We start from the raw sequence: 26341 nt of genomic DNA, 5'->3' as shown, positions 1-26341 counted from the left end.
AGGCTGGCCTTAAACTCTGATTGTGTATGCGAGGGTGATATTGATTCCTGATCCTTCTGTCTCCAAAGACTTTTTAAATTTAACTAGGAATTATCCAGATTTACAGGGTATAAGACAATGCTCAATACACTTGTTTTATATATACATAAAATATATTACATATAACATAATATATTATATATTACATACATTAATATATAATATATTACATATAATTGCATATATAGACAAAATAACATATATTATACATAATATACAATTGTATTATCGTGTAATTATATTATATATAATCATATATTCATGAAATATTTTCTTTTCTTTCTCTCCATGGCTGAGAGTTTCACGATTGCTAGGCAAATACTCTGTCACTGACCTGCCCACCACCGCCTCCTAAGCTGTGTGCATCTCCCCCTCACCGCCTCCTAAGCTGTGTGCATCTCCCCCTCACCGCCTCCTAAGCTGAGGACCAAGCACAGGGCCTTGTGCTTGTTAGGCAAGCACTCCATCACTGAGCTGAAAACCCAACCCCATGTATGAATCTTTTAAAAAACACTTCCTTTGAACTTAAGCATTATACAGTCATCAACCCTTATCTCAAATTTAAAGATGGGGGGGTGGCTCAGTGAAATACAGTACTACTAAGTAATCGTGAGGACCTGAGCTTTAATCTCAAGAACCCATGTAAAGCCAGGTGCAGTACTGAACATATGTAATTCCAGCATTCCTACAAAGAGAAGGGAGGCAGAGCCCTTGGGTGGGAGGACAACCCTTGGATGCTCTTGAGCCACGTAGCTTGGCGTAGGCAAGTGGTCCATGTAATTTAAAAAGCAGTGAGAGAAAGACGCCATGTGACGGGGCTTGGGGGAAAGTGAAGAGGAGAAGGGGGGAGGGGAGAGAAGACAAGGGCCACAGAAGACAGAGGCAGAGAGAGAAGGAGAGACAGACAGCCAGGCAGAGAAGCAGAAAGAGGAGAGAGAGGAGGGAGAGAAAGAGGGGAGGTGGGCAGGGCCCTTTTAAAACGTAGTGAATGTGCAAGGTTGTGCTCTTAGTGACTGCAGCTGAGGGTGTATCCTGTCAGAACCTCAAGGACAGGCCAATATAGATACCCAAATGCTAACAGTAAATACAAAAGAAGCTCTTTAAGGAGCTGGAGAGAAGACTCAATAGTTAAGAACACTGGCTACTCTTCCCAGGTTCTATGCCCAGCACCCACGTGGTGGCTCACAACCATCTATAACTCTAGTTCTGGAGGATTTGAAACCCTCTTCTGGTCTCTGGCACCAAGTATGAACATGATACACAGACATTCATGTAGGCAAAACACCAAATACATACAAAATAAAAACAAATGAGAGAGAGAAACTCTGATTCTTCAAAGAAAACAAGGTGGAAGGCAGAAACCTATTCTTATGGTTGTCCTCTGACCTGCTCATGTGTGCTATATCATGTGTGTGTTTGTAAATTCATGTCTGGATCCAGTGCAGTTGAACCCATGACCTCACTCATGATAGGCAAGTGCTCTTTCCCAGATCTCAGTTTGACTTTCCTTTTTACATTATAAGGATGCTTCATGGATGATACTGTGTCCATCAGGGGTTATACGATCATGGTGATCTTTCGGTCTATAAGCATTTTAAGGTAGTCATCTTTCTAAGCGATGGAATCGGTGGTTAGAGTATGCTGCCACCAAGTGGTAACAGTAAACTATAACCACAAAAGAAACTGCTCTGAGATCCTAGGAGGTGAGATTTTCCTACAACTAATTATAAACCTCATCCCCAACACATTGAGGTGCTGGATATGGAACCCAGGGCCTTGCATACGTATACTAGGCAAGGGCTCTACCACTGAGCTATATTCTAAGCCATCCAGCCCACATCGCTACTTAAATGAGTAGACATTGATGGGGTCTCACCATGTAGCTATGCAAAACACATTGGCTGAAAACTGGTGGCAATCTTCCTGCCTCAGCCTTCAAAGTGGTTGGATTGGACTACAGGTATGTGCTACCATGCCCGGCACCACAATGTTTCTTTAGCATGACATTATAAGCAGTGGTTTTTGTTTGTTTGTTTGTTTTGTTTTTTTAAATACAGGGTCTTATGTATCCTATACTGGGCTTTAACTCACTACAAAGCCTAAAGATGACGGAGCTTCTTATCCTGATTTAGTATCCAGAGTGCTGGGATTACAGGCATGCCATCAGACCCAGTCTTATGCAGTCTTTGGGAGAGAGCCTAGGATTCACATGTGCTAGGCAAGAACTCTATCACCTTAGCTGCTCAGAGCCTAACAAGCCACTTTTAGAGTAAACCGATGCTGTGACTCCACATATGGCACATTACACAATAGCCAGAAGGCACTCAGCTCAAGAACCTCAGGTCTTACAACGTCCAGGATTATTAAAGCCAAGCATGTCAGCACATGTCCATAATCCTCTCAATTGAGGAGCTGAAGCAGAAGGTTTGCTGCAAGTTTGAGGCCAGTCTTCTATAAAGAGTGAGTATGAGGCCAGCCAGAACTGCATAGCAAGACCTTGTTTCAAAAAAACCAAACCCAACCAACCAAATTACCATCCAGGGATACAAAATCACCGTGTCTGCCAGGCAGCTCACTACCATTCGTAGCTTCTGTTCCAGGGACTCCAGCGCCCTCTTCTGGACTACAGAGGCAGAAGGCATGCACATGCTGCACAGAAATACATGCATGTAAACAGTTATACACAAAATAAAATAAATCAAATAAAACTACTACATAGCATTTACTTGTGTCAGGTATGGTTCTCAGGGGGTCTGAGAACCTGTTTTGTCCTCCCAGCAGCCTTCTGGAGGAGACTGAAGCTGGCCCAGGCATTACTTTTACCCAGATTAGAGTTCCTCTGTGCCTTGGCATGTGTGTGGAGGTCAGACAGTAACTTTAGGGAGTCAGTTCTCACCTTCTATCTTTGTTTTGTGGTGGAATCTTTCTTGTTTCTGCCTCTGTTATTTACTTCAGGTTAGCAGGACCATAAGCCTCTGGGCTATTCTCCCATCTCCCTCTCTCATCCGACTGTAGGGGTGTTGAGATCACACATGTGTGCCATGGCATCTGGCTTTTTCTGTGAGTTCTGGGCATCAAGCTCAGGTGATGAGGCTTGCTTGGCTAACACTTCTAAACACAGAGTCATCGCCCTGACTCCAGGCTCGCTTTGCTTAGGTTAGCTGTTCTAATCCCTTTGACTGTATTCACTATAATTTAGTTGAAACTGTTCCTTTAGCTAGGCATGGTGGGGCACACCTGCCATTCCGGCACTTGGGAGGTGGATCGGGAGTTCAAGGCCAGCCTTGGTTACACAGCAAGCTTTAGGCTAGCCTGAGCTCTACAGTGAAACCAGATCAAACTAAACCCACAAACCATCCCTTTAGTGGTGGATATATGTGTTGTTTTCAAAACAAAGACAATGGTATGTTGAATTTCCTTGTCATGTTGTATGTGGAAAAAGTACCTATGGAATAAATAACTAGAATTGAATTGAAATCCCTGAACTAAAGCCCCATGCCTTTTCAAATTTGGTAGATAATAATAAACTAGTCATGAGTCACTTGCCAATTACCAGTGCATATACATTGTTCCCTATGCATCCTTTTTTTTTTTTTTTTTTTTAGAGACAGGGTTTCTCTGTGGCTTTGGAGGCTGTCCTGGAACTCGCTCTGTAGACCAGGCTGGCCTCGAACTCACAGAGATCCGCCTGCCTCTGCCTCCCGAGTGCTGGGATTAAAGGCGTGAGCCACCAACACCCAGCTGCATTCTTTTTTTTAAAAATAGTTTTCTTTTTCTTTTTTTTTAAAGAATTTATTTATTTAGTGTGTATACAGTATTCTGTCTGCCTGTACACCAGAAGAGGGCACCAGATCTCATTACAGATGGCTGTGAGCCACCATATGGTTGCTGGGAATTGAACTCAGGACCTCTGGAAGAACAGTCAGTGTTCTTAACCTCTGAGCCATCTCTCCAGCTTCTCTATGCAATCTTATTAACATAGAATATTATTAAGTCAACACTCGATGACTCATTAATAAAACTGGCTCTTTATCAAAGCTCCAGCTTGCATTTCTCTTAGAAGTGCAGCTAAACATCTTTCTTTTTTCCCTCAAATCTCTTTTTGTTTTTAACTTATTTATTTTTTATCTTATTTGCGGTGTTTTGCCAAGGGTGTCCAGTCTCCTGGAACTGATGTCACAGACAGTCTGACTGCCACGTGGGTGCTGGGAATTGAATCTGAGTCCTCTGCAAAAATAGTCAGTGCTCTTAGCCACTGAGCCGTCTCTCCAGCCCCTGAACACTTTTCTTATTGGCTTGTACAGACTACATATGAAAGAAGTCAGTCCTCTGCACAAAAGTGGTAAAGGGTTAAGTTGACTAGTTTTTTCTTGAGGAAGGTTGGCCTTGATCTTACTCTGTGCAGACCTTGAGTTTACGATCCTTCTGTCTCAGCCTACTGAGTGCTGGGTTTACAGGCATGCACCACCATGCCAGGTCCATTAATTAAACTTTTCCAGGGGTAAAGATAAGTCAAGCTTTCACACAGGTGAAACAGATGCTGTAGCCATGAGCTGCATCCCTAAGTGTTTACTTTTTACTCTGTTTCGGGAACTTATTCCCTGGAGAGACATAAATAACTATTCTCCTTATAAAGCACCAAGGACAAATCAAATCAGGCTTCCACCAAAGTCTAACTTGGGGAACCAATGAGTTATTTGTTTTGCAGAGCATGGGTGACCCCAAAACAACTGCACCACTGGTGAGTAACACCGCAGCATGGAGGATGACTTTCCTGGAGCTGCATAGATAGGGTTCCCTCCCCTTCAGTTTACTACCCATAATTATTCCACTCTAGCAGGAGTTCTCATGCAGATATGGTAGAATTCCATGCAGAGGGCTAGGAGGCAGAGGAGGGAACAGATAGAATCTCAGGTGAGAATCCAGTGACCCTCCCCGACATTCTCTGATGAGGAAATATCAGTAGTGAGCAGGCCCAGCATTAGAGGTGTCTCCAAAGTAGTTAGCTGTGGTAAGGATGATTGGTGATGGATGATGAGTGGCGGGTGGCGGGTGATGGGTGACGCTCAGAGATGTGCTGGACATCACAGTGAACCATCCGAATGGAGGGCACCTGAAAATATTTCAGATTTCAAATTGTCCTAGACTAGGACATTTACTCTTATTTATCCTAGTTCAATGACCAGAATTAGGAAATTTCACAAATCCCTGAAGTTGTTTCAAAATCGAATCCTAAATGATTTTCTTTTTGAGACAGGATCTTGATACATAGCCTGAGGTGTCCCGAACTCACCCTGTGGTCTCCTGAGTGCTGAGATTTTAGTCATGTGCCACCATGCTCAGCTTTGCCCTGAAGAAGCTCTTTATTTCATTCATTTATTTATCAAACACACACACACACACACACACACACACACACACGGGGGGGGGGGCAGGCAGGCAGATAGAAAAATGCAAAAATAATATATAAATACTATAATTTATAACAACAAAATGGATGGTGTACAACAAATATTAATTTGGAGTAATTATCAAATGTTGATTGAGATGTGTTGGTGGCTGCCCTTATAATAATTTTTGTTTGTCTGTTCTGGAGACAGGGCTTCTCTGTGTAGCCCTGAATGTCCTGGAACTCACTCTGTAGGCCAGGGTGGCCTAGGACTTAGAGATCCAACTGCCTCTGCCTCCCAAATGCTGGTATTAAAGGTGTGCAACACCACTGCCAGCTTGAAAATATTTCTAATTTGCTTATTAATAATTGGGGTTTGTGTGTGGCAATTTATGGGAATGATTTCTCTCTTTCAACAATGTGGATTCTGGGTGGTGAATTCAGGTCATTGGTAGCAAGCACCTTCACTTGCTGAGGCATCTCCGTAGCCCGAAACCCAACATTTTCTTCTTTATTCCTTTTGTATAGCAGCTTAAAAAATCCATCTCATTAAGGTGGAGAGCATTTGAGGAAGATACCCAGTGCCTGCACACATGTCTGCATCTGTACCTGCACCTACAAAAACACATGTACATACATGTATGCATCCTATCTTTTTTTTCCAATAGAACTATGACCCAAATCTTAATTGTGTGTGGTTTTCCACTTGCAATTGGATTGGATATAAAGCTCAGGGTGTGGTGTGGAGCCTGGGGTTGGTCAATCTGGGCGACCTCAGGAGGCAGAGAGTCTTGCTATAAGCAGCGCCTTCAGAGTGTGGACCACTGCTCTTTCCTGTCCCACCGATGACTCAGCCACCCTTGGGCAGGAGGATCCATGACATCCCTTCTGCCATGAGACACCCCCCACCAACTCATACACACTCCTCTGTTGGCAGAGTGACTGCTCTGGCTGTCTCTGAAACGTGTGTCTGCCCATCTCTGTTTTCAGGCCAACATCCCCCAGAGTGTAGGCTAGCATCAAAACCCTTCAGACTGGGGCCCCGTGTGTCAGCTCTTCCGTCTTCTGCAGAACAGATCCTCATTTCTTATCAACCCCTCCCCGTGTCCTGCCTCTATCCAAGTTGCTTTTCCCCACCAGCCTCATGTTTCCTTGCCCCTGTGCTTCTGGATACTTCCCCCAGCCCCCACCCTGCCACCCTCACTCCACCCCCATCCCCCACCCCACCCCCAATAATATTCTCTTTTTCCCTCCCTCCCTCCCTCCTTCCCTCCCTCCCTCCCTTCCTCCCTCCCTCCATGCCTTCCCCCCCCCCCTCCACTTTTTGTTTTCAAGATCTAGTGCTAGAATGTTTCAATTCTGGTCAGAATTAATTGCTCCTGTTTGAGTTCTTCCCAGCACGGCTGGCTGCATGCATTCATAATAGTCCTTCTATCTGGCTCTTTATTGGAATTGCTTGTTTATGAGTTTTGCACTTCTGTCTTTGAGCCCCCTTGGGCAGAAGCCACATTTCTTTTCTTCTTTTCTCTGGCGATGCCTTGAAAACCGCCTGGCAAAGGGTAGACACTGGTGAGCAATGAGATAATGAAGAGCACAAATTACCCTGTGTGACAGGGGCAGACATGTGTATGGGGATGATGCATGTACATGTACATTAGTTGCTTGGAAAACTGCAGTGGATTTTATTACTGCCATTAATGGTAGTGCTGTTGGTAGAGATGTTCCATTCCAAATGGCCTGACCCACTCAGCTAGACACTCTTGAAACAGGGAGCAGCAAAATAGGAATCCAGCCTCCTTATTGCCCTAACAAGGAAATAGGCCCGCAAAGTGTCAGGCTTTGATTTTCTGCCACAGAGCTTCATAGCTTTTGCCTTCTTGGACTGGACTATGGACTATTTTTCTCTGCTGTATAATTATTCATTCTTTTCTTTTTCTTCCTTTCTTTTTTTTTTTTTTTTGAGATGTGAGTTCAAGACCAGCCTGGTCTACAGAGTGAGTGCCAGGATAGGCTCCAAAGCTACACAGAGAAACACTGTCTCAGAAAACCATAGCATGAGAGAGAGAGAGAGAGAGAGAGAGAGAGAGAGAGAGAGAGAGAGAGAGAGAGAGAGAGAGAGAGAGAGAGGAGAAGGTTTCTTTGCATAGCCTTGGCTGTGCTGGAACTAGCTCTGTAGACCAAGCTAGCCTCAAACTCAGGGTGACTCACCCGTCTCTGCCTCCTGAGAGCTGGAATTAAAATGTTCATTCAGAATCATCTTGGAAAATTTAAGTAGACGTTGAATTTTTCATCATAACCTTGAATAGCTATGAAGGATGCACTTTATCTATGGTAACTATTTTTGCTTTTTTTATAAAGATTTATTTATTTATCACATATACAGTGTTCTGCCTACAGGCCAGAAGGCACCAGATTGAATTATAGATGGTTGTGAGCCACCATGTGGTTGCTGGGAATTGAACTCAGGTCCTCTGGAAGAGAAGTCAGTGCTCTGAACCTCTGAGCCATCTCTCCAGCCCTGGTTATTCTTTTTAAAGACAGGGTTTCATGTAGCTCAGGCTGGTCTCAAACTTTCCATGTTGTTGAGGCTAGCCTTGAATTCCCTATCTTCTTGCCTTCATCTCCTAGGTGTTGGGATTACAGGCATGCTTATACCCTCCCCCATCAATGCAGTGTTTTTAAGAGTGAAGAAAGATTTATTAGTTTTTATTACATTCATTTTTTGAGGGGTAGGTAGCATGCCCCACAGCACGCACGTGGAGGTCACCACAGCATGCACGTGGAGGTCACCGTCTGTGGGAGTTTGTCCTTTCCTTCTGCCGTGTGGATCTCAGGTCATCAGTTTTGGCAACCAGAACCTTTATCCTCTGCACCATCTCTCAAGTCGGAGTGGAAAAAGATTTATTGCTTGCAGCCAGCAGGTAATCGTGCTATCCTCAATGTAAATTAGGATGAACAAATAGGATGATTATAAACATTTTAAAGTCAAGTCATAGCATCTTCTGTTCAAAGGTGTACTAGTTAGGTTCCTATTGCTGTGAGAAACACTGTGGCCAAAAGCAACTTGTGCGGAAGTGGTTCGTTTCAGCTGATAGCTTGTAGCCCAGCGTGAAGGGAAGACAGAGCAGGCCCTCCATGCAGGGACCTGGAGGTAGACGCTGATGCAGAGGCCATGGAGGAATTCCACTAACTGGATTACTCAGCTTGCTTTTTTATACAACTCAGCACTACTGCCCAGGGGCAGCACTACCCACAGCGGGCTCTCCCTCGTCTACCAGTAGTTAAGACAATGCACCACAGACTTTCCCTCAGCCCAATCTGAAGGATGCATTCTCCATGGAGGCTTCCTCTTCCCAGATGGCCCTGATTTGTGTCGAGTTGACAAAAAAAACTAACCAGTTCACCTAGTATTTAATGGATTGGAAATTATCTGGGTGATTTAACACATAAAATTACATAAACAAAAATTACACAACTTCCTTCCATTGTTATTAATTTTTCATTTACAGCGCTATAATGGACTCGAGGGACACACAGGTCTCGGCTCCTGAGCTACATTCCCATCCACCCAGCAAACCACCTCTTTATCATTTTCTTACTTTCTTTCTCTTTTCCCTCACTCTTCATACTTCCGTCCTTCACATTACCCTATTTTCTATAACCTTTGCTTGAAAATCTTCTATCCAGCACCCTAAAACACTTCATTGTAATAAACCAAATATATAGAGGTTATTCTAGTTTGCTCTTTATTGCTATGATAATACAGCATGACCAGGAGGCTGGAGAGATGTCTCAGCGGTTAAGAGCACTGACTGTTCTTCCAGAGGTCCTGAGTTCAATTCCTGGCAACCAAATGGTGGCTCACAACCACCTTGAATGAGGTGTGGTGCCCTCCACTTGCATGCAGGCAGAAGACTGTATACACAATAAATAAATAAAATATTAACAAAAAACCCCAGCATGACCAAAAGCAATTTGTGAAAGAAAGGGTTTATTTGACTTACAGGAAAAGCCAAGGAAAGAGCTCAAGGCAGGAACGAGGAAGGAGAAATTAAAGCAGATACCATGGAGGAGTGTTGCTTTCTTGGCCTGATTTCTTTTCTGTTTTTTTTTTTTTTGGTTTGTTTGTTTGGTTTTATGAGACAGGATTTCTCTTTGTTGTTTTGGAGTCTGCCCTGGAACTCACTTTGTAGACCAGAGTGGCCTCAAATTCACAGGTGGGTGTGGGGGGTCCACAGAGGTGGCTCTGTTCCCTCTTGACATAAGGTCAGAGAGTTCAAAACTATTCTTGTTCCTCCAAGGTTAAACAACAGGATGCTTGGCCAAAGGTGTGGTTACTGGATGTATTGGCCCTCAAGACCAAATTACATAATGTTTGACTTCAGGCATGCTTACCAAATGTTTTGAGTATTGGGAACGTAGTTACATTTGTTTATTCCTTGTATCATGGTAAGAAAGTCTTTTGCCCTCCTTCTTGCTTGAGGTACATAAGGGCGATGAGTAATAAACTTGGGGCGTCTGCAGTATTCACTGAGTGCCCTCCTGACTCTATCTTCTGTCTCTTGTCTCTTTCTTTTCTCAATCCTCTTGCCTCCTTTCAGGTATGGTTGAACCCACTGGCTGCACTCGACACACAGAGATCCGCCTGCCTCTGCCTCCTGAGTGCTGGGATTAAAGATGTGCACCACCACCAACTAGCCTTAGCCTGCTTTCTTACACTCCCCGGGACCACCTGCTCAGCAGTGGCAGCACCCACAATAGCTTGAACCTTTCACATTAATCATCAATCAGGAAAATGCCCTACACGGGGACTTAAGAGATGGCTCATTGCTTAAGAACACTGATCACTCTTCTAGAGGACAGGGGTTCTATTCCCAGCATCCATGTGGTGCCTAAAGCAGTTCCAGGAGATCTAGCCTCTGCAGGCACTGCACACATGTGGTGCATAGACACAAAAGTGGGCAAAAACCCATACACATAAAATAAAAATGAATAAATAAAAGTAAGAAGAAGAAAATGCCCTAGCTTCTTGTCTGCAGGTCAGTCCAGCATTTTCTCAAATAAAGTTCCCTCTAGTTTGTGTCAAGCTGACAAAAACAAAACAAACCAAACAAGCAAACAAACAAAAAACTAGCCAATCAGGGACCTAGTGAAACAGCTCCTGCATACGAGTGTGTGGAGAGGGGCCAGTCTGCCGTCAGTAAGTGGTGGTTGAAGCATCCTCCATCAACAATCACAAGTACAGCGGTGAAGCAGACTTCTAGGAGCGTGCCCCGGGACACCCAGAGACTAGAAAGCATGCCATGAAAGAGATGGGCAAAATTGTGCTAAGGAATGCCCTGTGTTCTGTTCCTCTGTGTGGTTACCCATGAGGAGGACTCATTAGTAAGCTCTGTGTGTTGGTGGCCTCTGTGCCTTTGGTAGCCACCCTCAAAATCAGATAATCCGAGAGGATGTGAATTAACTGCCGAGTGTCAAATAATTATAAAACTACAAATACATATGCATATATACTTTATTTTTTCTTTCCTATGGGGCTGTAATTAATAACATTTTTCTGGCTTGGGCTGTCACTACAATCTAGTTTACACAGCCTATCAAAGTTTTATAATGACCGGACAGTAAATATATGAGAAAATTTCTGAGCTCATAACTGGGTATCATAGGGTGATATGAGGAGAAATACTTTTCCTGGGAATCTGGATGTTTATGGCACACTGAATTTTTTGGTTTCTCTGTATAGCTCTGGCTGTCCAGGAACTCTGTGGACCAGGCTGGCCTTGAACTCAGAGATCTGCCTGCCTCTGCCTCCCTTTTCTTTTTCTTAAACCTTCTTCGTTTTACTTATGATGGCACCTTCACCTGCTGAGCCATATTGCTAGTGTATCGAGGGATAGTTAATTTAGATCCGAAGGCTTTATAACTCATTGCAACCGATTTTAGTAAGAATAGGGAAATGGATGGGATGGGGGAAAGTAGCTCAGGGTAATCAAGGTCAGGGAGAGCTTGGGTCCCCGTGAAGCAGAAGGGAGAAAAAAATGAGGCAAATCATGGTTCAGTGAGTGATTGCTTCCAAGTGACAACCTGACTGATTACTGGACCCACGTGGTGGAAGGAGAGACCCAACTCTTGAAAGTTGTTCTCTACCCTCCACCGTGTGAAGTGGCACACACACACACACACTCACACACACACACTCTCACACACACTCACACTCACACACACTCACACACACACTCACACACACTCACACACACACAAGTGGATATCATAAAAAACTAAGAAAGAGAACATAAGAAAGTTGATTATGTGAACACTTAACAGGTTGATGTCTTCTGGAAAAATTTTCATGCCAGTATGAGATATTCACGCTGCAGTTAGTAGAAGCAAGCTCCAAAAAAGAGGACAGGAAGGTAAGAGGGGTTTTGGGTGGTGTGGGGAACAAGAAGGGAGATATAGGTGATCAGCATACATTGTACACATTTATGAAACTGTCGAAGAATAAATAAAAATGTCCTTTAAAAATTAAAAAGAAGAGGCAAGGCCTTAAGTCTTCATTATTTCAAAGGAGCATCTCACCACCTCGGATCCTGAGCGTCTGACACTTCCTCTGGACAGCCCGGATCTCTTAGAAGTTTGAGCCTATCTCGCCCCGCTCCATTATCGCTCCGCCCCGTTCTCTCCGGCCCCGCCCCACCTCCCTGGGACTGGGCCTCCGGCTCCCGTGGGTCCCGCCTCTTCCGGCCCGCGAGGTTTGATTCCCTTGGCGGGCGGAAGCCGCTGGAACTTGAATCCTGTAAAGATTCCCACCGACTGGTCTCTGTCCCAGCTTTGCTGGGTTCTGCGGCGGCTGCTTCGGCCTTCTGTCCGGTTCGGTCCCGCCGGGCCTGCCGTCCTTCAGGTCAGTTCTCCCGCCCGCGGACCGAGCTCTGAGCCGTGTGGGGTGCTGCCGGGTGACGGAGCTCCCCCAGGGATCCGCCCACCAGTGCGGTTCTCTGTGAGAATTTCTTGATTTTTCGACCCAGTTTTTTCACAGGTGGTGGGAGTGGTCGCTTCTTCTTTTCTTCCCATGTCTTTCTGCCGTTCTGAGACGTAGTCTTACGTGGTTCGGGCTGGGTCTCGAACTCACTGTAGCCAAGGCGGTCCCTGATTCCTGCCTCGGCTTCCCGGGGGAATAAGGGCATGAATGCTCGCCACCACTGTTCCCGGCTCACCCAGCCCAGGAGGCTGCCATAGATGGGAGTTTACGTTTCTGTTTCAGTGCTCCTGACTGTCGGCAAAAGCGGTTCAGAGAAAGGCTTTGGGATACTTTCCTTCGATCAACTAAGTTTCCTGGGGTGCTCCGATTAAAAGGGAAATGTGGGATCCCGGTTTTTAGAGTCCAAATTCTTACTCATTTCGCACCCCCTCAAAGCAAATGGCCTGAGATGCGCATTTGTGAGAAGGGCCCCCGAGGCTATAGCCGTGAACTGAGCCGCATGGTGGCTCCTGCCACGGAGGCTGTGGAGAGAAACGGGGAAAATCTCAGGGAAGGCGTCCCAGGGCAGCAGCAGGCTCACACTCGGGTGAGCTGAGTGAGTGTTCGAGTCTCACCTTCGGTACGTTTCTGTAGATGGTGGAGTGAAAGGAAGGGTGTTGGCATTTCAGGCCGATTGGGTGGGTCAGGTATCCTGGCACTTGGGAGTCACAGAATACTGAGTGTTACACAGCTCAGATGGAAAGGTATCCTGGAGCTCGGGAGCCAAGGACCACCACAGGTTGCAGTAAGTTTAGCAGCTTACAGCCTTGCCTCAGAGAAAGGCTTCCCCAGTGTATTCGCTCAGTTCCAGCTGGGGATGTTCGCCCAGTGTAGCAGTTTTGCTCAGCTAGCGAAGTTGCTACAGTTCAGCTCTGCTCTCCTGGCTCCGCTCTGCCAAGGGAAGGTTTCCCGAGCAAGTGTTACAGTCCTGCTAGCTCTGCTCTGCCCAGGCTCGCCTCTGCTCCGTCGCCACCGCAAAAGAAGATCTTCACCCAAAGCTCATTGAAGGGGTTTATTGGAAGGAAGAATCCAGGAGAGTGGCTGTCCTCCGCCTAAGTGGCAGAGGACAGCCGGGTATCACGAACAGCCACAGGGTTTATATAGGGCTTCCAGGGTGGGCATTGGTCAGATTTTAGTGCTGAGCTCAGATTGGCTAGAGCTCTGCTCCAAGATTAGTTCGTTTTCTACACAGGATTAGGGTCAGATTTGGCTCTGGTTTAGGGCCAAAGTGTGTTTCTTGCTCTGGTCCTTTTTAGCCTTTTAGCTCCAATTTTAGGGCCAGGTGCATTTCTTTCACTGGCTCAGATTCCAGAGACAAAGTGTGTTCTTTTGGCACTGGTTTCAAGGTCAGGGTACATTTCTTTAGTTCTGGTTGCAGGGCCAAAGTGTGTTTCTTTGGCTCTGCTCAGGGTGTTTCTTTGACTGGTCCCTTTTCTCTACAAAGGGAGGGATTTCACTGTGGCCTGAAATGTTGCTTAGAGGTTTAGATTCACAATTTTTATTAGTTTTGGTTTGTTTCTTATGAGGTGTGAGAGAAATCTAAACAGTTCTTATTACACCTTCATGGAAACAGTGGATTTTTCCTGCATATCTGTTGTAAACCAACTAAATGGACAGATTAGTCCCTAAATGCTTTTCGTAATGAATGCCTCTGTTCCCAGAAACCTCTGCAAGGGAGAAGGAAGGATGCTATCAACTGCTTTCTAAGGCCAAATTATAAGCCATTCTGTACTCTCATTTGAAATGATCAGAATAATGTCTCACAGGAGGCAGGTTTATATATTTTGTAGCAAGTGGTAGCATGGCCCCAATAACAATACTACTAGCAAAATAACCTCAGTTTGTATAGCCCTTGCTGACCTGGGCCTCACAGAGATGCTTCTGCCTCTGCCTCCCAGGTGATGGGATAAAGGCGTGTTCCACGGTATCTCATAGTTTCATCAGAAATCTCCCAATGTCTAGCTGATGCCTTCTTCCCTCAGAAGCTTATTACGTGTGCCCCATTTCTTCTATTTCAGCACAACTGGAGGGGCACTCAGCTATCAGACTTAGGGTCTGATTCCTTTCACGCTGATGGACAGATAGTCAGGAATCTCCAATCACAAGTATTTCTTTTTCATATTCCAATTTCTAGAAGATAAACAGGATGTCTAAGGTTACTTAGACTAGCTTTATACCCACAACACGTAGAGGTCAAATATAGTAGATATAATCACTAGTTTTCAAACAGCTCTGGCTGTCCTTGAACTTGCTTTATAGACCAGCTGACCTCAAACTCCCAGAGATCCTCCTGCCTCTGTCTCCTGAGTTCTGGGATTAAAGGCGTGCGCCACTGCTGCCCAGCATCACTAGTTTTCTTAATAGTACCAATATTACGTTCCCTGGACTTAATAGATATAATCTAGTCCCAAAATGGTGTTACTTAAAGACAGAAAAAAAGTTTTTAGTATTTGTGCAAGTCAGTCTCTTCCTAGGAACTGGAAGTTTAAAATTCCTTTGGGAGAAATCTGAAGAAGTTAATTATGAGCCAAGCCTGGTAGTACACTGTACTCATTTATTTGTGTGATTGGATTAGGCAGGAATTGTGGAAGGTCAAAGCTGTCTGGGCTGTGGAGAAAATTTAAAACTGTTGGGATTGCAGACTTGAGTCTCCATGCTAGCCTACTTTATAGCAGACAGCTCTCAAGTAAAGCTGTGTCCCCCAACTCTCCCACTTCCTTTCTCTGGCTTTTCTACCTTCTTCTTCTTCTTCTTCTTCTTCTTCTTCTTCTTCTTCTTCTTCTTCTTCTTCTTCTTCTTCTTCTTCTTCTTCATCATCATCATCATCATCCCTGGAGTTAGAGCCATGTCTTGTCCTACAAACTGCTATTTCTTGTCTTAGAATTTCTGTGTCTCCAGTTTTTGGGCATGGGGTTCCACGTCATTCCCATATTTGTCCTACTAGCAAATGGCCATTAACAGATTTCTGAGTTAGTGAGGCAATCCATAAATAAGCATGTTCTCTTAAAATCTGGCTGGATGGGGTGTGGTCGTAGGCTGCAGAGAACAAAGCTGTTCCCTGTCCTCTCTCTTCCACATGTGCTTGGCATGTGTACACTCATGCATTTGTCATATGCATATAATAATTATAAATTAAAAAAATTAAACCAAATGTACATGTCTGTGTTTGCATGAGTGTAGCTCTGATGGTGCCCACAGAGGCCAGAAGAGAGTGTTGGCTCCTCTGAACTTGGAGTTACAGGTGGTTGTAGACAGTCTAACATGGGTGCTGGGAACGTGACTTGGCAGAGCAACAAGCACTCTTAGCTGCCACGCCCCTCTTCAGTCCTCCCTGCCAACCCTCCATACTACTACAGTATCTTTTGTGTAACCCTGGCTAGTCTGGAACTTCAGCTCCTCCTTTGTGGTGTTCCCAGTGCTGGGACTGTGGGCAGGTATCAGTATACCTGATTCTGTTCTCTTTTTTTGTGTGTCTTTGTACAGGAATTCTAACACACACACACACACACACACACACACACACACACACACACACTCTCTCTCTCTCTCTCTCTCTCTCTCTCTCTCTCTCTCCCTCTCCCTCTCTCCCTCCCTCCCTCCCTCCCTCCCTCCCTCCCTCCCTCCCTCTCTCTCTCTCTCTCTCTGTCTCTCTCTCTCGTTTTTTTTTCCCCAGTTGATCTGAAACTCACTGTAGACCAGATTGATCTCAAACTTGGAATGATACTCCCGACTCTGCCTCCTAAATGCTGGGATTACAGGTGTGTGTAAAGGGAAGCCTTCCCGCCAGCCTGGTTCCAGAGCCGCATCAGTCCCAAATAAACACACAGGAGGCTGTATTAATTATGAAGTGTTGGCCTTGCTTATTTCTTACTGACTAGCTCTGACTTAAGTAATTACCCCATAATTGTTAATCTAAGTATTTCTCTTACCGGAGAAGTTTCCGGGCTTCCTACCCCATGGCGTTACATCTTGACTTCCTGTGTTTCTCCTTCCCAGAGTCCTCCTGGACTCCTAGTCCCACCTATCTTGGTTCCCTATTGGCCAACAGTGCTTTATTGACATATACACAGGACTTCCCCCATCAGGTGTGTGCCACTGAGCTCCGTCTTTTTTTAAGGAAAGGTAGTTTTTTGATTTTTTTTTTAAGCTTAATTGCTTACTTGGTGTGTGCTCAAATAATGTGTAGAGGTTAGAAGACAACTGTGGGAGTTGGTCTCTTTCTGTCATGGGGGTTCCAGGGATCAAACTCAGGTCAGGCTTGGTGGCAATCGACTGTACCCACTGAGCTAGTTTGTCTTTGATGTTAAGTGGATTTGTTATTGCTTGAGGCATGGTCTCTTGTAGCCCAAGTAGTCTTGAATTTGCGATGTGGTCCAGGCTGACCTTGAGCTCCTGCCTCTACCTGTCAGTCCTGGGATTGCAGGGAAGTACCATCATCTGGTATATTTAAGTCGTTATGATTTGTGTGGATGGTGTAAGTCAGGAATCCATGGTGTTTGTGTTTAATATGACTACTTAATGCTTCACTGCCTTTTATATGCCTAAGATTCATTTTTATCTCTGTTTACAAATGGACGAGTTGAAACCAGGTGGTGGTGCAGCATGATTTTAAACCCAGCACTTGGGAGGCAGGGGCAGGGGCAGGGGCAGGGCATCTCTGGGTTTGAGACCAGCCTGGTCTACAGAGTGAGTTCTAGGATAGCCAGGGCTTCACAGAGAAACAATGTCTTAAAAAACTTAAATAAAATAAAATAAAAAAGTGGAGTAGATGATCTGGTGTCTTTTATTGGTCTTGTACATTTTTTTTCTGTTTTACAGATTCTTTCTGCCATTTTGAATAAACTTCCAGTGAACTATGAAAGATTATGATGAACTTCTCAAATACTATGAATTATATGAAACTATTGGGACAGGTAATGTTAATTTATTTTTCTTGGAGGAAGAGTACAGATAAAATAACTGGAAGTGTGGTCTGTTTGGGTAGTTATGAGGGTAGTTTTTGGTATGATTGAGGTAGCTTAAATTTTTTCCACCTACAATTAAAACTGTGAATTTATTTTATTGTTATTGTTGTGTATGATGTGTGTGGGGCACACATGCCACAGCATGCATGGGGAGGTATGAAGACAGTGCCGAGGAGTAGGTTCTCTTCTTCCACATCTCTGTGGGCTCTGGGGCTGGAACTCAGGTTGCCAGGCTTTCCTGCCAAGTGCCTTCGCCTGCTGAGCCGTCTTCCTGGTCTACATGAATAAGCAGAACAGAACAGGGGCAGAGTATGAGAGAGCCTCGTAGGTCATTGCAGAAAGCCATGGGGGAGTTTCCAGCTAAGCAGTGGTTTGACCGCGTTTTCAAAGGGCCATCCTGGCTGCTTGAGGATGAAGATATTGGGTGGAGAGGGCAAGGGTAGAGGCAGAGAGCTGTTGAGAAGCAGTTGCCGTGAGCAGCGTGACATTGGAGGCGATGGCAGCGTGGTTAGGATGAGAGGAGTAATAACGTAGGAGGAAACACGCCAAGTGCACATGTGAGTGAGTATCCCACCCTAGCAGGTGGGATTTGCTGGAGAGTTGTACATACTAGAGAAGCGAAGTTCCAGGATTTTGTGCCCAGCCACCAGGGAAAACCGTGGGGAAGACCTTGGAAGAGACTATCACAAACTTCTTTCTGGATGTGTTACTATCTTTCAGACAGCTAGAGATATTTAATCAGCCTTGACCTAGTTTTAAAATACAATTGCTTACTTTCGTAGTTTTTATGCTCAGTGAAGTTGTATATAATTTGTCTGCAGTCTCGGTAACTTTATGTTGTGTTCTAGCATGTTAATAAATATAAGTTAATTGTAGTGTTAAGCACAGAGTATATTTCTTCTCTTAAAAAATTTATTTGTGTATGTGTGCGCGCACGCACGCGTTGTCTGAGGAGCCCAGAAGAGAGTGTTGGCTCCTCTGGAGCTGGAGTAATAGACGTTAGGAGCTGCCTGATGTAGGTGCTGGTAACTGAACTCTGGTCATCTGTAAGAGTGGCAAGTACACTTTAATTTGTTAGGCATCTCTCCCAGCTCCCCTGGAGTATATTTCTGAAAAAGAGTGAGGGCTTTCTCCCCTACTTCTTTACTTGTTGTTCATTGTAGGAAAAAAACCCAACTCCATCTAGAGTGGAGGTTCTCAATTTTCCTAATGCTGGCGCTCTTCAGTATAGTTTCTCATGTTGTAGTGACCCTCCCCCACCAAAAATTATTTTGCTACTGTTATGAATTGTACGTATCTGTGTTTTCTGGTGGTCTTAGGCAAGCCCTGTGGAAGGATCTTTTGACCCGCAGAGGGGTTGTGTGACCCACAGGTTGAGAACTGCTGATTTAGAAACATTAACTGAAAAGAATCTGCAGTCATGGCTAACCTGTTGAAGTGACAGAAGAAAGACAAACTTGCAGGAAAATGTGGCTTAAAAGAGCCTTTTAAAAATCTTTGCTTGGATTCTTGTTTATCTCCTGTTCATTTTTTTATATTTAGGTGGCTTTGCAAAGGTCAAACTTGCCTGTCATATCCTCACTGGAGAAATGGTAGCTATAAAAATCATGGATAAAAATGCACTAGGGGTAAGTTTGAAATTATTATTTTTTTCTTAATTGTACAAAATAATGGGCCCCACTGTGATACTTTTATATATGGGCGTTATAGTACATGACATTAAGAAGAAGAAAGTTACTTTGAGTCAAGGATCACTCTATATAGCCCTGGTCTTGAACTACCTTTGTGTCAAGATTGGCCTTCAACTTGTATCTTACTGCCTCAGCCTCATGAGTTTTAGGATTGCTGCTTTGTGTCATCACACCTTACTAAGAAATATGTGTGTCTTTTCATATGTATAATTGCATGGCATGTGTGTGGGCACACATGTAGGTATGCTTGCACATGTGTGCCTGTGTGTATATGGAGGCCTGAGATTGATATTGGAAATCTTTGTTGATTACTTTCCACGTTATTCTTTTTTGAGGCTGTGTCTCTTGGTTAAATCCAGAGCTTGCTGATACGGCTAGTCTTGCCGCACATCTGACTGTGGGGTCCCATCTGTCTTCTAAAGCTGTAATTCTAAGAAAACTGCCATACCTATCTGACATTTATGTGGTTTCTGACCTGAATTCTAGCCGTCTTGGCTTGTGTAGCAAAATGTAAGGAACTGGATGGCTCAGCAGTTAAGAACTCTTGTACTTTCAGAGAACACAAGTTCATTTCTTATCACTGATGTCCAGTGCTCACAACCATCTGTAACTCTAGTTTCAGGGGATCCAACTCCTCTGACTTCCTGTAATTGTTTTATGTTCACATACCCACATGTGCACACATTCTTACACATACTTAAACAGTAATAATTTTTTTTACCACTATTTGCTATGTAAGACTGAACATTGTCTAGTGGTGATGGCACGTACTTTTAATTCCAGCACTCTGGATGCAGAGGCAAGCAAGTCTCTGAGTTTGAAGCCAGCTGGGTCTACAGAGCAAGTTCTGGGATGTCTAGGGCTACAAAGAGAAACCTTGTTTTGAGAACCAAAACCAAAAAGAGCTGGGTGATGGTGGCGCACGCCTTTAATCCCAGCATTCGGGAGGCAGAGGCAGGAGAATCTCGGTGAGTTTGAGGCCAGCCTGGTCTACAGAGTGAGTGCCAGGATAGGCTCCAAAGCTACACAGAGAAACCCTGTCTTGAAAAATCAAAACAAACAAAACCAAAAAGGGGGAAAAAAAAAAAAGAATGAGAGCATGAATTTGGATCCCAAGCACCCACATAACAAACTGAGTGTGAGTGTGATGGCTTTACACATCTATAATCCTAGTGATGGCAAGGGTTGTATCATCTAGCCTAATTGGTGGGTACCAGGTTCAAAGAAAGACCCTGTCACAAAAAAAAAAAAAGATGGAAGGAAGACATCTAAAGTTGACCTCTGGTCTCTACATGCATCTGTACACTTGTGCACACACATGGACTTACACATATGCCACACACAAATATACACCACACTTACAAAGTAAAGACCTGTATTGTTAAAGTATTTGAATCCAGGCATGGTGGCACAAATTTATAATCCCAGCATTTATGAGGCAGAAGTAGGAGGATTGCTCCAAGTACAATGTCAACTTAGTCCACATAGCAAGTTCAAGTCTAGTCAGGATTCTACAGTGAGACCTCATTAACAGCCATAACAAAAAGTACTTTTTTGGTTTTTCGAGACAGAGTTTCTCTGTATTGTTTTGGAGGCTGTCCTGGAACTCTCTTGGTAGACCAGGCTGGTCTTGAACGCACAGAGATCCGCCTGCCTCTGCCTCCCAAGTGCTGGGATTAAAGGCATGCACCACCACTGCCTAGCAACAAAAAGTGCTTTTTACAATTAATTAATTCCTTTTCTTTCTTCTAACTCATTTGTAACCCAGGTTGGCCTCATTATTTCAGTCCTCCCCAAATCTTCTGGCTGCTAGGATTGTATCAGGCTTGCTAGTGGGTGTTTCTGTACTTTGTTTGGAATGGCCACCTTCTACAGTAGTCCAAGATTCTTTCCAGATTGCTGGGCATTGTATTCTTGACCTACTCAGTCAGTTAGTTTTTTGTCACTGTGACAAATACTTGAGGGAAACAATTTAAAAGGGGGAAAGATTGAGTTTTGTCCACTGCTTTGGGCCTGAGGTGAGGTTGAATATCACGATGGCTTGAGCATGCGCCTCAGGGGCATCCAGGAAACAGAGAGCATGCCTCTGCTAGTGGGCATCCTCCTCTATCTCACTCACACTGCAACTTACTGAGTGGTGCCACCATGTTCAGTACGGGTCCTCTTTGAGTCCTCAGATACTCCTAGTGTGGGCTTTGCTGATCTCCACTCACTCAAACTGACAGATCAACTGCCACACTCATACTGAGCGTGCCTTCATAAAATCCTCAGAACACTAATTTTGTAATGTTTTTAAGCAGCTTGTTTTAGAGGTATTGATAGCTTTTCCTACCTAGTATTAAAACTTGCTATTGATGCTTGGAACACTTGCCAGGAAATTTGTTGCTTAACTGAACTGATGTTTTGTCAAACAGAGCGATTTGCCCCGGGTCAAAACTGAGATTGATGCCCTGAAGAATCTGAGACATCAGCACATATGTCAGCTCTACCATGTGCTAGAGACAAAAAACAAAATATTCATGGTTCTTGAGGTTAGTGGTGGGTCCCTGACAGCCAAAAGTATTTGCTTGCTTTTTCAATAGCTGAGAGAGAATTATGTCTTCTTACCTGAAAAATTATAATCAGTGTTTGTTCTAGTTTCATTTCTGTTGCCATAAAATAGTCCTCATAAGAAGTAATTTAGAGGAGGTGGCTTAGTCACAGTCCAGAGTCCCAGAAAGTCAGTGCAGCACAGACCTAGCAGCGCAGAGGGAAAGAAGGAAATGCTTGTTTGTCTGCTTGGGCTCAGCTTGGTCTCCCCAGTCTTTCACAGTTCAAGACCCCTGTCTAGGGAATAGTGCCACCCAGAGTGGACTTCCCACATCAGTGAACTTTAATAAGGATGGTTTGTCACAGACATACCCTCAGGCTAACCCAGTGTAGACAGTCCCTCACTGCAACTCTCCTCCCAGGTGATCTAGGCTGCGTTAAGTTAACAAAGCTGACCCTTAAATAACTTACTGGTTCTTTTCTTCACCTCTGTATGGGTTCCTAGCATCAAAGCCATTTTGATGGCCCTTTGTGTGCTTTTATTAGACTTTATCTTTCACTGTGATGTTTAATATGTACATATTTATGTATATAAAATGTATTTGCTTTTATGTTTGAGTATTTTGCCTGTATGTCTGTCTGTGTACCATGTGTACGTCTTGTGCCTATGGAGGCTGCAAGAGGGTGTTGGCTCCCTTGGGGCTGGAGATGGCTGTGAGCTGCCATGCAGGTGCCAAGAAATAAGCTTAGGTCTTCTGCAAGAGCAGCCAGTGCTCTTAACCTCTCAGTCATCTTCCCTGCCCCCATATAATGCTGTTTGACCATATCAGTCCTCTGTTACCTTCTCTCTGTCACCACTGGTCCTTCTTCTTCTCAACTAGACCCAGTTCGACTTCCACTTTTTTTTTTTTTTTTTGATAACCCAGTGAGTTTTTTGAGGGTTGCTTATAAGAGCATGGTACCTTACCAGTGGCTACATCACTGAAGAAAATGTTTCTCCTCCCTTGTTAACCATTGACTGTATAACTCCCAGAGAGGGGGCTTTGTAAGCCCTTCTTAATTACTTGTATGTCTCCTATATTTATGTGGGTCTGTATGCATGTGTGTCAGACTCGTGTGTTTGTGTGTTTATGTGGGTCTGTATGCATGTGTGTCAGACTCGTGTGTTTGTGGGTATGTGTGCTTGCATATGTGCATGTGGAAACTCAGTGCCCTTTCTGTGTTGTTCTCTTTCCTCCTTGTTAAGACACGGCCTCTCACTGAACCTGGACTCACTGTTCAATTTAGGCTGACTGGCCAGGGAGCCCCAGGATCTGCTTGCTTTGCCTCCTGGGTGCTGGATTATGGATGTGTGTTGCCAACTGCAGGCTTTTATGTGGGTGCTCAGGGACCTGAACTCAGGTCCTCATGCTTGTTCAGCACGCACAACCTACAGAGCCTCTGCTTGGCCCCTAATGGGCTCTTTGTAGGGAGATTGAAAATCAGTGGTCTTTGGACAATACCAGCAATAATTACTGGAGAAACAATAATTACTGCTGCTTTTCATTTTTAATTTTAGATGACTGTACTAAATGTGAGTACATTAACTGGAGAATGAGTTTTAGTACTTTGTTATAAAAATATAAAGCCCTGAGTGAGCTTCTAAAAATCACAGTGGTAGTTGGTTTGATTTCTGTTTATTGGTAATAAAACTGTTCAAGGGAAGAATTATTGTTCTCCTTCCTGGAATAATTACTGAATTGTTGGATCCTGAGAGTATAGTTTAGATATGCTCACTCAGTTCCCTAGCCTTTAAAGTTGAACTAATATTGAGTTCAGTATGGTTTTTACTTTCCATTCCTGAGAAGTGATTTCTGTCAGCTGTAACTCTGTGACTCTTGCTGTTGAAGTACTGTCCGGGAGGAGAGCTGTTCGACTACATAATCTCCCAGGATCGCCTGTCTGAAGAGGAGACCCGAGTCATCTTCCGTCAGATACTGTCTGCAGTTGCATATGTGCACAGCCAGGGCTATGCCCACAGGGACCTCAAACCAGTAAGTGCCCTGTCACAGATGTTCACCTGAGAGTTGAGCGTGGGCTGCCTCGTAGTTTCAGGTGTCAATATGTTCTGTTTAAAAACCCACCAGTTTTGCTCCTTAGTTTTTTGTTTTAGTCAGCGTCTGTCACAAATAATTTTCTTTCTTAACATTCTCATTACTTGTCAGTTGTATGTGACATTGGATACCCTTGGAATCAAGATTTTATCCTTTGCAAAGATGTACCATCAAGTATTTCCATTCAGTGTTCTGTTTTTGTTTGAGGCAATGTCTACCTATATAGCCCAGGCTGGTCCCAGCTTGAGATACTCCTATCTTAGCTACCTATAATGCTGAGATTATATTTCTTTAATTTTAAACCATTACTCCCCAGAAGGGAGCAGTTCAGTAGAACTGACAGATTATAATTTTAAAGGACTGAAGAAAGATGCTCTAATGTGGGTGATACTGAGTATATATTTACATGTAACCTTGTAAAACAGGGTCAGGGACCTAGAGTAGGTCTGTGGCCGTGTTATCACCTTCTCATGTTTTCAATACCTCGCTCTTCAGTCTGAGCTCTGTTTAGTCTTAAACTTGCTTTTGGCAGAAATTGTCCCTCGTGCTAAGGAGAAATGGGTTTTCCTCTCCTTTTCTTTACCTTATTCTTTGAAACAATCTCACTGAGCCCAGAGTTTGCTATTTTGGCTAGACTGGACTGTGAGCCTCAGGTATACTCCTGCTTCACCTCCTCAGAGCTGGGATTAGGGGTGTGTGCTGTCATGCCTGCCCTTTAACATGGGCTGGGGGTCTGAACTTAGTCATATTTGCATAGTAAGCGCTTTATCTGCTGAGTCATCTCCCCAGATCTCTGTCTTTTTCTTTCTTTTTGTGCTTCTGGGGAACAAACCTAAGGCCTTAGGCATGCTGGGAAAATGATCTTCCTCTGAACTACATCTTCAGTTTCCAGTCTCTTCCTCCTCCTCCTCTTCCTCCTCCTCCTCCTCCCTCCCTCCCGTGTGCTCTCTCTTTCTCTCTCTCTCTCTCCCCCCCCTCCCCCTTCCCTCTCTCCCCTCCCCTCTCCCCCCCTCCCCTCTCCTCCCTTTTGGTGGTGGTGGTGGTAGGGGAGACAGGGTCTCACTATATAGCTCTGGCTGATTTGGAACTCACTACATAGACCAGGCTAGCCCCAAACAGATCCCCTTGCTTCTGCTTGCTGAGTACTCAGATCAAAGGTGTGTGCTTACCCCAGTTCTATCTTTTTCTTGTCTTTTCATTAGGTTTTAGTGATGTTAGGTTGGACCTGAGCTTTAAACAGAAACAACTCTAAATCAGTTTTAGAAATGGTTAAAGGTGAGATATGATACGAGGAAATCAGAATACAGTTATCAAAAAATCTTTGTTTTCCCAGGAAAATTTATTGTTTGATGAATATCATAAATTAAAGCTGATTGATTTTGGTCTCTGTGCAAAACCCAAGGTAAGTGTGAAAATAAATACAATTATGTCTATATGTATACCTGTTGCTGTGTTATTTTGCACTGACTTTCACTTAATCTTTATTGAGTTTAGTTATATTCATTTTGAAAAATGTTCTATTTTATTCTTCATATGGGCAGTTTTATAAGTTTGCTAGATAATTCTGAGATGGAACCAAGTGTGAGCTACCACTATAGGTCTAGGATTTGGTCCTACAGGTAAGCTAAGGATCTGTAATGCCTGGTAATGTGAAGCCATTATACTATGAATACTAAATCATGTGTTTGCAGTTTGAATATGTTACCACTAGGTGATGCCTTTGTTCATTTGTATAGAAGTTGAGAATTCGGTATGTATCTAGTTTTTATTGTCCAGATGGTTATATAACTAAGAATTAGTTACAGTCTGAGGTGATTCCCCTTCCTTGTGAAAGAAGAGGGGGGATGGATGGCCATGGGCTTCTACATTTATACTTCTTGGAATTGCCCTAATTTGCATTCCATAGGTAAGACCTGTTCTACAGCATAACTTCTCTTTGAGGTGACTTTGAACTTAGCTCAGCTCTGCAGCAGGTCTCCTGTGTGGCTGCTTGTTAGAGGCTTCCTTCCCAGTTCTCTAATGATGGCACTTCGTTGCTAGAATGAGCTGTCTACACTCATTAAGAATGTTGCAATTGCAGACTCCTCTCAGCCCTCTGTGGTCCCATGGTTATCCCTCCCCTCAGAGTTAGAGTGGTGCACAGGGAAGCACATTTTGCCTCTTTAGGTTTGAATGTCTGGTTCTTTCTGATTCTTCTCTCACTGATGTCTACTCTGAGGTTATCAGTGGAGTAGATGATTCCGGAGGCAGTTTAATTCTTTTACAGCCTAAAGCATATAAGGCTCGTCCTTTGACTGCCACAGATTCAGCTCACATAGACACCATCTAAGAAAATGGGAGTAGTCTGGGAAAGATGGCTTTAGCCTCTGGGCCTCTCACTTTTGTGTGCGTTTCATTTGTAAACAAAACCTTAGGGTTTCTAGGTCCTTTGCCCCCTGTAGGGCTCAGCATAGGAGTGCAGCAGTAGCTTCATTTTCATAAGGCCTGTGTTTCTGTGAGAGAGCAGAGGAGGCTGGAAGATCACCAGTTAAGGTGGTGATTTGTCTTACCACAGGGTCTGGACAATAGATTAGCAATGCATCTCCTACTTACCAGTTTCTTCTTCCAGATAGGGACTT

At 44.1% G+C, this 26341-nt stretch overlaps 1 protein-coding gene across 2 annotated transcripts in view; it reads left to right on the top strand.

The window, feature by feature from the left end:
* Positions 1–26341, top strand: part of Melk (maternal embryonic leucine zipper kinase) — a 75316-nt gene that overhangs the window by 8343 nt on the left and 40632 nt on the right. The window contains exons 1-6 of one of the 2 annotated variants that reach the window (XM_013119586.3): positions 12181–12329; positions 17265–17359; positions 18953–19038; positions 21516–21632; positions 23520–23663; positions 25057–25125. In XM_013119586.3, the coding sequence (XP_012975040.1) occupies positions 17302–17359; positions 18953–19038; positions 21516–21632; positions 23520–23663; positions 25057–25125 (474 nt within the window). In that variant the 5' untranslated portion in view covers positions 12181–12329; positions 17265–17301. Of the gene's footprint in view, positions 1–12180; positions 12330–17264; positions 17360–18952; positions 19039–21515; positions 21633–23519; positions 23664–25056; positions 25126–26341 lie in introns of those variants that run through there. The other variant, XM_021232281.2, reaches the window with a different exon arrangement.

Source organism: Mesocricetus auratus, unplaced genomic scaffold (genome assembly GCF_017639785.1).
Source record: "Mesocricetus auratus isolate SY011 unplaced genomic scaffold, BCM_Maur_2.0 Super-Scaffold_6730, whole genome shotgun sequence".
NCBI lineage: Eukaryota > Metazoa > Chordata > Mammalia > Rodentia > Cricetidae > Mesocricetus > Mesocricetus auratus.
The sequence above is the reverse complement of the archived record's forward strand: the minus strand, read 5'-3'. Positions and strand labels throughout refer to the sequence as shown.